General features: G+C 44.2%; 1 protein-coding gene across 1 annotated transcript in view; it reads right to left on the bottom strand.

Annotated features, from left to right (window-relative positions):
- The window catches only part of TECTA (tectorin alpha), an 82,746-nt gene that overhangs the window by 2,511 nt on the left and 61,886 nt on the right, over nt 1-18,349 (bottom strand). Inside the window, 7 exon segments of the mRNA XM_015474707.3 lie at nt 1,507-1,669; nt 6,452-6,700; nt 7,620-7,783; nt 8,945-9,147; nt 10,350-10,460; nt 13,581-13,885; nt 15,909-16,201. Of these exon segments, the coding sequence (XP_015330193.2) occupies nt 1,507-1,669; nt 6,452-6,700; nt 7,620-7,783; nt 8,945-9,147; nt 10,350-10,460; nt 13,581-13,885; nt 15,909-16,201 (1,488 nt within the window).

Raw genomic sequence — 18,349 nt, 5'->3', positions numbered from 1 at the left:
ATTGAGCCCCCTGGGACTTGGGGCTTTATGTTGAACAGAATTTAATATATTCTCCACACTAGAATTAGATTCAAAGAGGCTCCCTTCCTAGGAAGGAGGATCCTGTATCAGATCAGATGGTAATGTATGGACCAGCATCGGTAAGCAGCTCGGGCCACTGCCCCATCTCAATTCTGCCAAAAATGTATTGTTCAGCCGCTCAGTCACATCTGACTCTTTTTTGCAGCCCTGTAGACTTTCAGGCTCCTCTGTCCATGGGATTTTTCAAGCAAGAACACTGGAGTGAATATCTTGCCATTTCCTCCTCCAGGGGATCTTCCCAACCCATGGATCAAACCCTGGTCTCCTGCATTGGCAGGCAGGTCTTTTACCACTGAGCCACCTGGGAGGCCATCTGTCAACATGCTGCTGCTGCTGCTGCTGAGTCGCTTCAGTCGTGTCCGACTCTGTGCGGCCCCATAGACGGCAGCCCACCAGGCTCCCCCGTCCCTGGGATTCTCCAGGCAAGAACACTGGAGTGGGTGGCCATTTCCTTCTCCAATGCATGAAAGTAAAAAGTGAAAGTGAAGTCGCTCAGTTGTCTCCGACTCTTCGCAATCCCATGGACTGCAGCCTACCAGGCTCCTCTGTCCATGGGATTTTCCAAGCAAGAGTACTGGAGTGGGGTGCCATTGCCTTCTCCGATCTGTCAACATGAGGTGAGGGTAAAGCTGCAATGTTAAGGGTTAGGGGCCAGGGACCGGCGCAGTAAAACCTTAGGGGCATAGCTGTACATGGTGGAGATGTAAGCCTGGCGTGGACCAGATGATGAGTCTGTCATCTCATCTGCCAGCCCCTCAGAGCCCCAGGCCCAGAGCGTGGATGTGGATAATCTGTGGGATAGCCCCTGCCTAAAGGAGACCTGGATAAAGTACATACTGAACTTGGCAGTTTGCTTCTAAGTGGAGGAGATCTTGGCCCCAGCCTTCACTTCAGAGGCAGGTGACCTGGCTTCTTGAGTAGTACTCAAGAAGTAGTACTCTGGCACAGTAGTTCTCAAACAGGGCCAATTTTTTCCCCCAGGGGACACTGGGCAATTCCAGGAGGCATTTCGGGTGTTGTAAGAGGGGAGGAGGTGCTGGCATCCAGTGGGTGGAGGTCAGAGATGTGCTGAACAGTCAACAGAGCATAGGGCAGCCCCACAGCAAAGAATCATTTGGTCCAAATGTCAGTAGCCCTGAGGTTTAAGAAACCCTGGTCTAGTGTTACACCAACAACAGTCTGGCATTTCAGAGACAGAGAAGAGTAAACGGTCATCATTCTGCCCTGCTCTCTTATTGTTCTGGCACAGATGACTATCACTCCTGGGCATCTGATGATGGTTGTTATTCAGCCACCGCCAGGTGCCTTGAGCCCTAAAAAAAACCTCTAAAGAGCCACCGAACTTGGCATTCACCATCCCCACGTGGGGAAACCTGAGGCCGTGAGAAACAAAGACGCGCATTGAATTTCCACACTCTCACTTACTATTTTGCAGGAGTACTTTTCTGAATCGCAGAGGGACACTGCACAGTGCAGGTGGACTTCATCATAATCCCCAATGAACTTAAAGACCGTGACGTGGAAGCGGCAGGTGAGGGAGACGCCGTTCTCCTCAATGCCAATGGTGTTGTCTTTAATGTTCTGACACCTGTTCAGAAAGAAAGGGACTCTCTGCTTCACACATTCATGTCCCACACCGAACCATCACGAACGGTAAAAACGCCTTTGTGTTTGAAAGTGACCTCTGGAGTGTGTGGGCTTGTCATTTGTTAGGACTCCCCTACAGTTTCATAGTTTGTTGGAAAAGCGTCAAATAGCGCCTCAAATTAGCATCTTAACTGCAGCTAAAGACAAAACAACCGGAGGGCCTGTACTCAATTTCCCTGCACGTCAGTATCTCATCCCTCTCCTTCAGAAAGCTGTGTTTTACGGATATCAGTTAAACAAACACAAGATGAGTCCCTAGGTCTTCTGTACTTTCTTCAGTTCATTAGCAATTTGGGGAGGGGCCCCTTTTTCAAGCTCTATTGGGAAGTCTCCCTATAAGTGAAAACACGTGGAAGCTGGAGAAGACAGACAAGCTGAAGGGACCCCCCCTGCTCCCCTCTTTGCGGTACTGAGTCAATAGGCAAGGGACGACGGTATCTGCCTCCACTCGTTGGCGTTCCCCAAATGGCCCACAGTCTCTTATGCCCCAAGGTCTTTTCACACACTGTTTCCCCACCTGGAAGCCTCTCTGCACATCTAACTAACCCTGCTCTTTCTCCAGTGCCCGTCTGTGGTTCCCCCTCCAGTATAAATATGCCCGGATCAGGGAGGAACAAGTGGCCTTGCCTGAAATTTGCCAACAACACCCTGCTGAGCCCCTGGGGAACATGAACCCAGGTGCAATCGTCACTGTGTCTCCAACACACTGATGGGCACGCAGTAAGTATTTCAAAAGAAGATGTGGTACATATATACAAGGGAATATTACTCAGACATTAAAAAGAATGAAATAATGCTATTTGCAGCAAATGGATGGACCTGGAGATTATCATACTAAATCAGTCAAAGAAAGACAAATATCATATGATATCGCTGATATGAGGAATCTTTAAGAAATGATGAGGAATCTAAAAAAAAAATGATACAAATGAATTTATTTACAAAACAGAAGTTGACTCACAGACTTAAAAAAAGAACTTACAGTTACCAGATAGGTAGGGTGGGGGAAAGGGAGAGATTGGGAGTTTGGGGTTGACATGTACACACTGCTATATTTAAAATACATAACCAACAAGGACCTACTGTAAAAAATAAATAAAATTTTTAAATAAAAAGGAATACTTAGATGCTGTGTAGTCAAATTCATACAAATATTTGCCTGACAAATAAAAGCTATGGCACTTCTTTTAACTCCAAGAGAACGTTTCTGTGTGTGTGTGTGTGTGTATACAATTATATATAAATTGTATTTTTACTTTTGGAACATTACAAACAGTATTAACTCTTAGAACTGTTTTCTTTGAAATGTGGTGTTAAAATTATACTTAATTTTTAGACCCCCCAAACACTCTGGGAATAATCAGTGAGTGGATGAATGAATTGTGCTGCCATGGCCAAGGCTAGCCCATCACAGCCAAGGAGCTCTTTAAAAAAGACCTAATCAAGATAAAATGGGTGGCTCTTCTCCTATGTTTTCTTCCCCTGACCCACGGAATTCAATAGTTTAGTGATAAGGAAAAATTTAAATTGATGTTATTGTTCAGGATCCCCACACCTGCTCAGTTTGGTAATTTAGTCTATAAGGCAATAGTTTCCTAAAAGCTTTGAAACAAAAACTTACTAGCCATACTTTTCCTTGTCACTGTAACTCATTTGAATAATCTAAATTGGTTCAAGGATTCTGCAGTGTTCTCAGCCCTCTGGTCTTCACGCAGCTCCTCCCTCCTTTTTTAAAAAAATATTTACTTATTTGGCTGTGTTAGGGCTTAGCTGCATCACGTGGGATCTTCTACCTTTCTTTCAGCATGCAGGATCTTTGGTTCCAGCACGTGAGATCTAGTTCCCCGACAAGGGGTGGAACCCAGGCCCCCTGCACTGAGAATGTGGAATCTTGGCCACTGGACCACCAGGAAAGTCCCCAAACCTTCCCTCTTAACTAGACCCCCAACTCCCAGAGAGATGATTTGAGATTTAAGTGTCAGAAAAACAGGAAGCAGAAGGAAGGGGCCTCAGGAAGCAGGGACAATCTGTCTGGATGTCGCCTTAGGGGGCAAACAAACCGAACACCAGGATCCTTGTCCACAATCGGAAGGATGGTGTCCTTTCCTCCGTCTGGGCATACACAGAGAAGAGAGAAGTGACCTTTGTGTGCTCAGACCGTTGCATCACTGGTAAACGGCAGTGGCATCTCTGCCCCTTCCCCCACCCCGTGTAGCTGGAGAGAAGCAGCTCACCCCCCCACCCCCAAATTCCAATGCAGAACCATTCTGCTCAGTCATTCCGCACTGAGCATCAGGTTTTCCATAAGCTCACTGGAAAAAAAAAAAAAAAACAATAACCATATTCCTCCAAGAAAGGTCAAAAGGACTCATGAATTAAAATTCTCTCACATGATGAAATTACTTCTCACCCAACAACAGTTTAATTTGAAGACCTTCATCCAGACCCTGGGGGAAGCTGAGATTTATGAACGTGCTCACTTACTCTCCCTCTCTGGGTCAACTCTATTAAATACTATTTAAAAAATGCTAAATGCCACAGTGTCCTTCAAAGGCAGCCCAAGCCCACCCACCAGGGTTTGTACAGTGGCTCAAATTGTAGCCCTTTTATTTTGGGAGAAAAGACCATGATGGGGTGGGGAGCAAGGGAACACATGGAGAAAGAGACCTGTTACATTAGCCTGACATCTGGATCTGCAAGATACCATGTAATCCTCAAGCCCTTCCCTCTGCCTCCAGGGAGGCTAAAAATCAACCCAGAAAGATAGTGCCTTCATGAGGCCTTTGTTGAAAATCCCATTCGACACCTCAGCAACCCAGGCCATAAGCCACACCTGGCCAGGTAGGGAGTTGATGTACTTTGGTACCTGAAAGATTTCTTCCTCTGCCCCTTGCTGGTTAGGTAGCCTCGGGTGAGCTGTATTCAGGCTCTGAGCCTGTTCATCTGCAAAATAGTGGATGTTGATTGTTTGTCTGCCTAGAAGCATAGTCTTCTTTGGGGGAACTATTCCTTCCCTCCCCAACTTGAAGGCTAATTATACCCTATCCATAGCACCCCAGGGTGCTGACTCAGGCCTGAGATAGGGTTCAAGAAACACTATTCCCAAATCTGGCATCTTGAATATTTTCAACTGAAGGAGTTTGAGAAAAATGACAGAATCAGGAAGGTCACTCTTCTCCCCTGAAAGAGGCCATAAAACTCTCCTGTGGGAGGTATACCAGAGGAAAGGCGCATTCTTATCTCCAAAGTCAAGGGGGCGCTGAGAAGAGTCTGAAGAGTCTGGCTAAGATTTCCCTCAGTTCACTATAGTGACCACACATGATGGACCTATCATTTCCACAACTGTTCACTCTTTGTCAAATGGGGAAAACGATACTCAGTTTGAACGATTTCTTAGAGTCTCCATTTCCTTATGAAGACTCCCGTGTCATGTAAAATTTATATTAAATAAATGTGTATGCTTTTCTCCTGTTAATCTTTGTCCAAATAATTTTTAGACCCAGCCAGGAACCCTAACAGGGTCAAAAAAACTGTCCTCTCCAACACCAGGCACTTTAATGTTGCATCTTCTCCAAACAAAGGAGAGGGAATCCATCCAAGAAAAGCTTATCATACTCCTTCCCAATTCCCTGAATTGGGATTAGAAGGAATGCTCATTCCTGGGGGTTACAATGCTGAAAAAATGCTGGTGTCTAATGAGGACAATGAGAAGACAGAGACAATGAGAGAAACAGAGAGACAAAGGACAGAGGGAGGGAGGGAGTGTTGACAGCAACTGGCCCCGTGAACCCAATTATTCCCAAAGCCACATCTACTTATGTGATTTGGTTTTGTAAACATTAAGTACTTTGTTTTTGCATAAACTTGTTTGAAATGGTCTCTACCACTTATAAAAGAAAGAATTTTGATAAATACAATCATCTGCTTTTAAGAATTCATGTACTGGGGTGATGGAAATGTTCCAAAATTAGATTATGATGATGGTTGCACTTCTCTGTAAATTTACCAAGAATTGTTGAATTTTACACTTAGAGCAAATGCATTTTATTGCACATAAATTATGTATGCAATAAACCTGTTAAGAAATTATTGTTGCTTGACAAAACCACTAAGTGTTTTTAAAAAATAAAGATAATTATCATGATTGTTGATTGGTTCATAGTCTTTTCTTCTTTTTCATTCACCTATTCCTTCATTCAATAATTTTGTTGCATAACCACTATTTTTCAGGAAATATAATAGGTGCTGGGCACATATTGGTGAGTAGAAAAACTCACCTACAGGCTATTATTCCAATTCCTTTTAAATTTTGATAGATCCATTATTCACCAACTTTAGTAATTCTCATTACCTCCTTTCATTTGTAGATAATCCACATTCAACTCAGACTGAAATTCAAAGTAGGTAGGACAGAATGCCCTGTTTGATCACATTGAGAATAGAGCATTTTATAGTTAATGCCACAGAAAACTGGTGATCTACCACTAAATTGTGTGTGACTTCAAGAATTGCTTGTTCTCACTAAGCCTGAGCCTTCTCGTCTATAAAAAGGAGCTTATCACATTTACTTCATATGTAGTTATAAGGATTAGATAGTTCTTGGGTGCAAAATGCTGGTCCTGTAGGTAGTCAGCAAATGTTAGTTACCTTTCTCTTCCCTAGAAAAGATGTAGACAGATCTAACACTAAAGGCTCTGAGACCATCCTTCAAGAGGCTACCCACCCTCCTTCAATGATGAAGTATCGGAGCTTGTCGTTGCTGTCACGGGATGGGGTGGCGTAACATTTGTTCAATGTCAGAATGAGATGTGTGGAGTCAGCTCCAACCACAAAGACCCCAACGTACAGCACATCTCGAGTTGTCAGTACAACTTCACCCTGGCGGTAAGGATGTTTGTAGGAGGCGTTTTTGTAGAGTGCCATCTTGGTGGTGAAGCTGCCTTCTTGAGTTGGAACCGTCAGGTTAATGACACTATAAGGGAAAAAGTTGTGGACTTAAAAAAATATTCACAACCTGAAAGTTGAGAGTTATGTTTTATTTGGTGGGAATTTGTAGGACTTCAAATGACCCTGACAGAACTGCTCCCAGAATGGGAGGGGAGGGGCCAGGTTATATAGAAGTTTTGCAACAAAGGGTAATCTGAACATCCAAAAATTATTGTTAATTAAAGAAAACCAGATATCCCAAGTTAAGGAATTCAGTGCTTTTCTATGCACGGGAAGATGCAAGAGTCTGGGCTCACTGAAATCATTCCTTGGATATGCACCTCAGCTATCTGGGGCCAGTATCCTTTTTCACATCTTAAGCTTCTTTTTTTCAGGGCTCAATTTAGGGAGTGGCTACAGTCTGGTGGCTGCTAGATGGCAGGTGTTCTTTCCTTCCTGAGTTTCCTCAGGTCTCATCAGCTCACCATTCACGGTGGCTGCACTCCCTGATGACTGTGATATCCTTTGTTTACTGACATGGCAGCAAATATTCCGGTTCTCACAGTCATGAGTAGGGAACCCCAAACAATGCTGTCTATCCAATCACCATTTTCCAAGCTGAAAATGCAGAGGGAAAGCCAGGCAGAGAGAAGTAAAGTCTACTAGGCTACATGTGGCCATTAAAATTAAACTAAAAATTCACTTCCTCAGTGCCCTGCTCCCCTGGCACATTTCAAGAGCTCAACGCTCACATACAGCTACTGCATTGGACAGCACAGATATGGGACACTTCCATCCCTGTAGAAAGTTCTATCGAACAGCACTGGTGTAAGACATCTGAGTTCAGAAAACATGAATTATTCTTTCCTAGTGCTTCAAAGACAGATGCTAGCAATTTTGATTATGCTAACCTTAACTGTCAAGGAAAAGACAGAGCGAAGTGCACAGCCCGTGAGATTCTCTACCTTAGCATAGGCTTCACAACAGAGTCCAAGGAGATCTTGATATCGAGCTCATAAGCACATGAAAATTCCACATTGATCGTCCTGTCCCTGGTGATGATGTTGCCAGTATTGTTGGCACTTTCGATCCAAATAGTGTTTTTATACATGATATGAGTGCCATTGGACTGCAGAGCAAAGGAAGGTCAGAAATCATTAAATCTGGGTGTGAGTATGTGGCTTGCATTTTAAATCCATGGGCCTGAAAGTAGAGAAATGGCTTCATTCCATACATAACCCAGAGGCCAGTATAAATCAGGATGGAGCCAGTCTCAGCATTTAGTAAGGAAAAAAAAAGTATTAAATGGATGGCAACAGCACCCTTCAGTCTGATAACTTTGAATGCCCACCAAGGTGATTTCATGTACCACTGAATTCTAAGTACTACCAGCCCCCAGTTACCTGTGGGAACCCAAGCTGGGGACAGCATAAAGTATTGCCATCCCAAGGTAAAATACATATCATCTTTCAATTCTTAATTCAAAATCCACCCCCTGTCAAATCTTGTACCAGGCATGCCCACAAGTACCCAAATGGATACATGCATGTTTTACCATCTTGCTCCTCTCCCTCGCTGATTAAAAAGTGTTAATGTACACAGTTAACAAAATATATATTACCATATGTAAAACAGATACCCAGTGGGAATTTGCTGTGTGACACAGGGAGCTCAACCCAGTGTTCTATGACAACCTGGAGGGGCAGGGAGTGGAAGGTGGGAGGGAGTTTCAAGAGGGAGGGGACATATGTATACCTGTGGCTGATTCATGTCGATGACTGGCAGAAACCAGCACAATATTCTAAAGCAAATATTTTGCAATAAAAAATTAAAAAAAAAAAGAAAGATGGCAGGAAGGCACAGGAGGAAGAGAAGTGAGATGCTTTGCTAACCTAGAAATTAGATAGCCCAAGACAAAAAGTTGTGACCTTGCTATATTTCTGCAGCCAACTGTTAAATGATGTCTGGATCACCCTTACCCCTCGAAATAGCTGAACCCAGCTGTCTTTATCTGGAAGAACAATAAAAGCACGAAAGAGATAAAAACATGTGTCAACATTCAGGGCAAAGGATGACAGCAGACAGGGCAAAGCAGGGAAGGAAGTATGTCACTTATCTTGCTTTCAGCTCAATCAATCACTTAGCACTCAATGATGGGTGTCTTTTGCTGTTTTCCAAGGAGCATGTTTCTAAGTTAGGCCCCTGAAGTTGGCTTAAGGACGATCAGTGTGCAAACGTCCAGAGCTGTCCCCACCAAGGCCGGGTGCTCTTTCTGGCCCCTGTTGCTCACCTGCACAATGTTTCCACAGTTCCCTTTGGTGTTGTTGATCTGAAAGGAGATAAAGTCCTCGCCCTCAATGCCGGTGCACTGCCTGTCATTGACCCGCACGCCCTCCCTCTCGAAGCCGAGCTGGAAGAGCTTGCACTTAGATATGGACACTTCCATCTGAGCCGCCTTGCAGGTCACCTCTGCATCAATGATGTCGTGGGAGTCTGTGGGGACACAGGTATGAAAGGCGAGTCACTGGGAGCTGCCCTTGCTGCGGGAGTGGGCATGGTACCCTGTCCTCTTCAGAAGAGGCTGATGATCTTCACACAGAGGCTCTGGCATACCTAACAAAGCTCTGATCAATCTCAATGAGTATATGAAGCCATTCAAAGCAATAACCTGAGCAATGCCAGAGCCTTTTTTTTAAAAGATGAAAAGGCTATACAAAGCATCTTTGCTCTTTTCTTCTGAAACCCAGGATTCCTGCCCCATTCTGGTAGGAGCTACTCTTGTAAGCTCCATACCGTGTCTGGCTTGCTGTGGCCTGGCTAAAAAACATGATTCAAGTGAGGGCAGCCCTGGGCTGGTACCCAGGCCAGCACTAGGAGCTCTTGTTTTCTGTCATGGGATGCACCAGTGGACATTTTCCATGAGTACACAAACACAGGCTAACGAGCCCTAAAGAAGCAGAGAGAAACACTTTTATCTGCTTTGGTGAAGCCTTTGAACAGCTCATGTGGTCCCCTCCTGTGGAGCCTTCTGGTCAACCAGGCATTCATTTGATGATGCTAAACGTAGCACATGCCTCCTGAGTTCCCTGGTTCAACCAAGGGCGTGGAGTTGGGAAGCATAGCAGCTCCCCTTCAAGCTGACAAAATGGGTGTGCTCTGGGCCAGGGACAAGGTCACTGCTACTTTAAGGGGGCTGTGGTTAAGAACAGGACCTGGAGTCCTAATTGCTTGCAGTTTGCTTCAACATTTCAGTATTCTTCCGGACCTGCTGAAAAGCTTCGGGGAAGATAAAGCTGGCTTTAAACACATCTTTAAGCACCTGGCACTCTCGTCCTGATTGTTTCAAGTTTTTGCCAAACCACCCTATCTCCCTGTGAGTCTAAAAGATCAATTTGGATCTCTCTGATGCTGAATGTGGCCTCAGATGGAGCTGACTGATTCTATGAATGTACAAATTTACGTTTATCATTTATTGAAGAAAGGGATGTAGCTACAAGGAAATGAACATTAGCCTACTTTGAAGAGGTCGGGTTCCTTTCTTGTTCTGCTTAAATGCTCATGAAAACTTCATTATTTGGGTTTCTAACCCACAGTGTGGGACATGTGGTGTCCCACCTGGGAGCTTTCCTACCAGGCTGCCAGGCATCTCCCACTGGGCCTGTCTTGGAGGAGGGGGGGCGGCAGGTGCCACTCACTGTTTCCATAGGGAGGGGGTTCAATGCAGCCACACAGCTCCCCTCCATTTTCCAGCTCACAGGTTCGGTTGGGACAGTCCACCCCAACACAAGGATCTTCAACCACTCCTGCTAAAAAGGAAAACAAACAGAAACACACACAACTTGATTTTCACACCAGTGCCCGGCAGCATGTGGTCACACTCTGAACTTGCCACTTCAATGGACCTGGTGGTGGTCAGATGGCAGATACAAATTAACAGACAGGGCAGCCTTCCAGGAAGTAATGACGATAGCTAATAACTGGGTCTTTGCTATGTGTTTCATGCATTGGTGGCATTATCTCTTCCAACCCTTACAATCTCTGCCAGCTAAGTATTGTAACTTGGCATCACAGCTGAAATGTACCCAAAGTCACGCACAGGTGAAGGTAAGTGAGGAGGATGGAAGAACAAACAAGCTGACTGCCAGCACGTCCCGAGATTCCTGCACTTACTGCTCTGTACCACCATCATGTGCATCAAAATCTTTATATTTATATAAGCTGTAGAGTTCAAACTATTTATCTCTATATTGCCAATACCTGGCCACCTCACAGTAGATACTCAACAAGTAGTTGTCAAGAATGAAGATTTCAGGGCCAGTAAGGTCCCAGAGAGGTCCCTTAAACCAGGCCTTCTTGAGTCTTTTTTTTTGATTCATGGTCCACATGCTTCTACTTAATTTTGTAAAAATAGACAAACCAAAATCTACACACAACTCGTCAGCATTGACTGAGATTAATGGCACTTTTTTGCCAAAACAGGGAAAACTCTAAGTAAAATACAAATGTATGTGAAGTGTCATCACCAACAGATTACAAACAATATTTCTGTAGCAGATGAGCCCATAGGCCACCTGCAAGCTCATTAACGTCTCAGTTTGAGAACCACTAATGGAAAACACTTTCTTTTAGACACTCATTTCTTTATTTAAAGACTCTCTTTCCCTATCCAGGTGTAATAATCTTCCTCGTTGTCATGGTTTCTAACAGTAAGTGTTAAAGAAACAGCCATGATTCAACTCCAGCATGAGCCAAGTTAGCTTCAAGAGTTTAAAAACAAAACAAAACAAACCCCTCAAGCTGTCCCGTAACTGCAGATACTTCTCCTGACCTTCTGCTAAATAACCATTATAACAGGTGAGAGGACAGGAATGGAGTCGCATCAGTCTGTCTTAATTCCTAGAAAGATGACTAAAGTAGAGCCCTCACCATCAGCTAAATACACTTACTTATTATTTTTGCAGTTTAAACTTTTTATTTTATATTGGGGAATAGCCAATTAACAGTGTTGTGATAGCTTCAGGTGAACAGTGAAGGGACCCAGCCATACATATACCTGTATCCATTCTCCCCCGAACTCCCCTCCCACCCAGGCTGCCACGTAACATTGAGCAGAGTCCCCTGGGCTATACAGTAGTCCTTTGTTGCTTTTCTATTTTACATATAGCAGTGTGTACATGACCATTCCAAATTCCCTAACCATCCCTTCTCCCATCCTTCCTCCTTGCAACCATAAGTTTGTGCTCTAAACAGTGAAGCTCTTTCTGTTTTGTAAATAAGTTCATTTGTATAATTTCTTTTCCGATTCCACACATAAGGGATGCCATAGGATATCACTTATCCTCTATCTGACTTACTTCACTCAGTATGACACTCTCTAGGTCAGAGAAGGAAATGGCAACCCACTCCAGTGTTCTTGCCTGGAGAACCCCAGGGACGGGGGAGCCTGGTGGGCTGCCGTCTATGGGGTCACACAGAGTCAGACGTGATTGAAGCGACTGAGCAGCAGCAGCAGCAGCAGATCCACCCTTGTTGCTACAAATGGCATTATTTCTTTTTAATAGCCAAGTAATATTCCACCAAATATACTTATTTCTTAAAAGCTTCTTTTTCTAAAGACCCATTTATTGCCTAGTGCGTTCAGCACCCAAGACAGTGCTAAGCACACAGCAGCCACCCAATGAATGTGCTGGTTGATGAACACAATATGCAAACCACCGAGGAGAATAGGAGGAAAAAAGTGTGGAGGTTACAGCTCCCAAGAAGACAAAAACCTCACTTACAATCAGAGTGGGCCATTTACTACTTGGCAGATACAACATGCCCAATACAGAGGTTAAGTTTTGAGGTTAAAAACAAAAACTGATATATTTTTTTAAAATTCCAGACAATTTCTGAAGTTCAAGACAGTTTAGGCTCTTTAAAGTATTGCTTATCAACAGAAGAGGGTAAAATATTAAAGTTACCAAACAAAACATTTCTATTGATTGCCAACAGAAACTACTCCATTTGCTTAAGAGTTTCTGAAATTACTGAGTGCATATTTTAATTAGCGACATTGTTTTCAGGTTCTGAATTGTGTATCCCTACTCTTGTCAGGTGTGGTGTGCAGACTTACTGACGAGAACACTCCGTCTTGAAACAAACAGGGCCAGTTTGCACGGCGGTACCGGTATGTACACGGGGCTGCTGTTGTGCCTCGAGGGACAAGCACACATTCTGATGGACGTAGTGTCACACTGCATTCATGGGACAGAGTGACCATTTATGTACATGGACACACATATACGGATATGACAAATTTATGCGTGTTTAGGCACACACTTACTTGCTCCATCTATCTGATTAACATGGCAAGAAAACAAATAAAGAGAATAATAGATAATGGACATCAAAGTAGTTATCTCACTACAGAAAAAAAAATTCAAGAGTCTATAGATTTTTATTTCATCAATAGCACACGTATAATCCCTTTATAAATCTAATCATGGCTTCCTTGCAACCAGGCAGATACAGCCAGCTCAGTCTGCCATTTGCCACCTGCCTTCTCTTTGTGATCTGGGCTCTGACTCTTGTGAAAGGAGCTTTTGGAGAGCTGAATTGGGGGCACTGAAATCAATTAGGAGTCCCATGCTCTGTCCTGCTGTCTTAGAAGTCACTACACTGGTGCTCTTCCAACCCAGAGAACCCCACCTTCCTCCGCTGATATTCTGAATTCCATAACTGGACCTAGGGGGGAGTCAAGAGCCACTGAAAGTGCCCCCTCACAGAATCTCCTGCAGCCCACACCTCTCTATCCTTCAACCCCCAAAGCAGATCTACAGGTTGAGATGGAGACCAGTGGCTAGCCCCGGACAAAGTGACGCCACTGGCCAAGCTGTGCTTTCTAACTCAGAGAAGAGTCTGCAGAAATAAAATAATTCTCTTACAGCAATTCTCCTTCTCAATCCACTCAGTGCTGAGGATTCCCAAGGAGCGGCAGGACTCCCCGTAGGCGGCCAGGGAGCCACACAGCTGGAACTTCTTGTGGTTGTAGCAGCCGTCCAGGTAGCAGGACTCGTAGAAGGGGAGGGGGTCGAGCAGCCCGTAGCAGGGCTGGAAGAAGCCCTTCATGTCCGTGAGCTTCAGGCAGTAGCCGTCGCCCTGCATGTCCTGGATGTGCACGTTGTCGCACATGGCTGCGTACTGTGAGAACTGCAGCTCGTTGCAGCTGGGGGTGAAAGATGCAGTCAGACTAGGAGGCAACACCAGGCATCTGAGATGGCCAGTGCAGTGGGGGAGGGGAGACCACAGTGGTGACCTCTTCAGCTAACCCAGAAGTGAATGTGGGTGCTGATCCCAACCTTAACCCAGGCTAGGGTTCAAAAGTCAAGGTAGTTTCTACTGTTACAGCACTGGGATGAGCGAGGGTAAAATAAAATGATAGTAGCCAACGTGTCAGACAAGGGTAGATATTGATATAATAACCATTAACCTTTGATGTAGGCTTCCCTGGTGGCTCAGTGGTAAAAAAAAAAAAAAAAAAAAAAAAAACCCACCTGCCAATGTAAGATATGCAGCTTCGACCCCTGGGTTGGGAAGATCCCCTAGGGAAGGAAATGGCAACCCACTCCAGTGTCCTTGCCTCCTGGAAAATCCCATGGACAGAGGAGCCTAGAGGGCTACAGTCTATGGGGTCACAAAGAGTTGGACACGATCAACTCTGTTCTTTAGTGACTAAACAACAACAACCTTTGATATAATTGACTGATATGATTGATACAATAACTATCAACAGATACGGATATAATAACCAATAACAATAATGATAATTACATTATTATTAATCAAAAATAAAAGTAATAACTGTTGGTAAAGTAAAAGATTTGAAAGGACATCCAGAAGCTTCTAAACCATTTCCAGTTTAGCTACCAGAGACCATAAGGAAAATCTTCACAAGAAAATTGGTGTCAGGCTACAACCATTTATAAGAGAAGAGAAAAAGGAAATAAGAAGGGAAAGGAAACTCAAACAGAATGATGATTCCTAAGGAGGAGCTGAATCTTGCTCATCTTTGGAAGCCCCAGAATAGTTTAATGTGCAAAGGAGTCATTTTTCTAACTGTGGGTCCCAGAAGTGACATTTTAGAGAAAGCATCACATTAGGAATTCTGAAATCTAATCTGGGCTTTGCCACTTACTGTGCCCCCTCATCTAAATCATTCCACTCTAGCCTCCGTTGCACCTAGAAAAGGAAGACACTGGACCAGATTGTGCCCAAGGTTCTTTCCAGCTCTGGGTCCCACAATTCACAGGACGGTCTAATTTATGGCACATTTTTCAGTTTACACCTGCAGAAAAGTCAAAGAGGGTTGAGAACTTCATTCCCACATCTGGGAATTCAGCTGATGTTTGGCACGTTAAAGCTCAAGGGGAAAAAAAAAAAAAAGCTCAAGGGGACAGAATCATTGTACAAGCAAAGAAATGCCAAAAAAGAGAAGTGTAGCTCTAGAACCTCAGAGGAATTAACATGATTCGGCAGTCCGGAAGGACTCTTAAGTTAAACACCTTTGAAATAACTTGCTTAGTTCCTTCTATCTCAGTTGGCCAGAGAGGGGCCTGATAATAACCTCAGTGACTTCTACTTTCTTGGACTTTCTAGACTCCCACCAACTTCTGCCTACACAACCAAGCCTCTGGTAAGAGGTACAGATGGCACTAGTGGTAAAGTACCCGCCTGCCAATGCAGGAGACATAAGAGACACAGACTCAATCCTGGGACAATCCTGGAGGAGGTCATGGCAACCCACACCAGTATTCCTGCCTGGAGAATTCCATGGACAGAGGAGCCTGGCAGGCTGTATGACTGAAGTGACTTAGCATGCACAGACATGAAGTCTCAGCACTAGGGAGCAAGGAATAACCCTCTTCTCCTGGGTTAACTCTTAGTCCCACCCTCAGCAAGGATGCCCAGTCGCAGTTAAAGTTAAACTTGACCAGTTGGGCAGATGGTCAAGGCTTTAGAGTTCTAATCCTAGGAACACTCTTCTGTTTGGCCAAGGGCCGGATAACACCAAAATTCAGACTTATCATCTAAGCCTAGTTACTTCCTCTGCTGTTCAAGAAATTATTGTGCCTGTCTGTATGATGAAAACTCCAAAGATCTTGAGTTTAGCTCTTTGTAGGCGAGGAAGGGTGTTGCTATACGAAGTACCTCCCTCATCAACATCTGTCATAGACACGGGAGGACTGGGACCACTGAGTCTAGTGACTGGAAACTCTCACCTCTTCTGCATGCCATTGGTTTTCCAGCTCTGGGCCAGGACCACGCTGCTCACCACTGGCTTCCCCCGCAAGGTCACGTAATCATCAGTTAAGTCCCCATTGAAGTTGCCGCAAAGGCCACACACTTTGTTCTGCAGCCTCTCGCTGATGCTGATTTTTATGACGTTGTAGCCGTTGTAGTAGATTTGGATGTCGGGGCTGGTGTCAATCACCAGGAACCCCTCACTGCTGTAGATTTTGGTTGCCAGGCCGGTTATGAATGGAACATTCACTTGTGTGCCATTCACCTGTTAAAGGAGAAAGAAGAAGTAAATGACCCTCAAAGCAGAGACTGGCAAATATTTACTGTAAAAAGTCCTGAGTAAACATTTTAGGCTTTGCAGCCCATATGATCTATCCTCGTGGCAAAAAAAAAGCAGCCACAGACAAAAGTAACTAAATGAGCAAGGCTGTGTTCCACTAAAGCTTTATTTACAAGAATAGGCAGCAAGGAGATTTTACTGAATTCTGTATTTTGCTGATGCCTGCCCAGGAATCTGAGGGCTCGCTCATCTTACTGTCCACAGTTCCTCCCAAAGAAGCAAACTATGGTGGCAGAGAGATTAAAATAAAAATGATGGAAAGGTATAACGCACAACAAGTGGCTAGATTTTTGTATAAAACTTTCTCCAGCATAAACCAATTACTGAAAACAAAATCCCAATCCTGCGCTAAGGAGAGTCTAACACGGTTAAAATGAATCTGGGGATCATTGCTATGTTTATTGTTTTCTTATTTATAATGTTCGAACAGGAGATGCCCTCCCAGAGGCCCTATAGGCACAGTATTTTCTCCATTTGTCATTTTCTTGCTTTATAACAGTTTCTTTTCTTAGCCCTTAGGACAGAACATAACATGCCTTTTCTGTACTTACAAAAGAAATTGTTCTTTCCCCCCCTAGGTTATCAGTAACTTTTGTTGCTTAAAAAAACATAGCAGAAGCCTTAAAAAAATATGATTCTTTACTATTTTGGTGGCTGGGAGTATTTTATTCGGCACAATGTCAGTTTTGATCTCAGGTGATCCCTTTTTGCTTTCTTGCTGATATATTCTGGGCCTTCGCAGTCATGTCCATGTGGGCCAATTTGCAAAAGGAATTAGAGTGTCAAAAACAGTAGCAGATTAACTTTCATTGAAGTTAAAAACCAGTATTAAAATCCAGACTCTTCCTTTTAAGCTTGCAAAACCCTACCAGTCTTTTGCCTAATGCTGGATACTAAGCTATTCGATGACTCTTTAAATAGAGATACTTCCAGTGCATGATTATCTGAGCCAGTGGTGGAAAGCAGATACAGTACCACTCAATTCCAAAAACATTAATATGCCTGTGCTGGCTCTCTCCTTGGCCCTCCCTAGCTGGAATTTGCAACACAGGGTGGGGTGAAGCAGGGCTGACTCCATGGTGCTAGTCCGCCTGCAGCCGACTGGTTTAGCTGAGTGACTGGGTGACTGGCAGTCACCACCACTACTTCAGAGCAGGTTATCTTCTCAGATGGAAGGATGGGAGGAATACAGGTCAGAGTGGTGCCTTAGTTTATTGGGGTGGGAGGCGGGGGTTGGAGATTCACATTTACTTATATGCCGTTGTAAGATTCACAAGAAACCCGGCAACTCTCCTAGAGAAGAGCCAACTCTAAGAGAAATCCACCATCTCTCTCGTCTGTGCTCTTTCCCTCGGCGTGTCATTAGGGGGCGCTCTCATAGTGAGGGACGATCCCTCCCACCCATTTTTATTTAGGTAGCTGTGTTTACAGGCAAAGACTTGCTGTCTTTCATTTTCTAGAAAGGATGGCAGAGATGAAAGAGTCGGTCTTCTTTCAGGTGGCAGAGCCAAGAATAATTTCAAGCTCTTATAAACAAATGAGAATCTTTTTGGAAATTAATTATGAGTAAAAGCTGACTTATCTACCATTACCTGAAGGTTTTTTTTTTTTTTAGATTTTTTTTTTCGATGCAGACCATTTTTAAAGCCTTTATTGAATTCTTTACATTATTGCTCCCATTTTATGTTTTGGTTTTTTGGCTGTATGGCACGTGGGATCTTAACCCCTGGCCAGGGATTGAACCTACACCCCCTGCATCAGAAGGCGAAGTCCCAACCACTGGACCACCAGGGAGGTCCCTCACCTGAAGTTTTATTAGCATACATGCTGACCTTATGCCCTTGAGATACCGTACATATCCTGCAAGGCCTTTGGAATCATATGTGCTAAGTCATTTCAGTTGTGTCCAACTCTTTGTGACCCTATGGACCGTGGCCCGCCAGGCTCCTCTGTCCATGGGATTCTCCAGGCAAGAATACTGGAGTGGGTTGCCTTGCTTTCCTCCAGGGGATCTTCCCTACCCTGGAATTGAACCCACATCTCTTATGTCTTCTGCACTGGCAGGTGGATTCT

This window comes from Bos taurus, chromosome 15 (assembly GCF_002263795.3).
Source record: "Bos taurus isolate L1 Dominette 01449 registration number 42190680 breed Hereford chromosome 15, ARS-UCD2.0, whole genome shotgun sequence".
Classification (NCBI taxonomy): domain Eukaryota; kingdom Metazoa; phylum Chordata; class Mammalia; order Artiodactyla; family Bovidae; genus Bos; species Bos taurus.
This window is presented reverse-complemented; position numbering and strand designations above follow the sequence as displayed.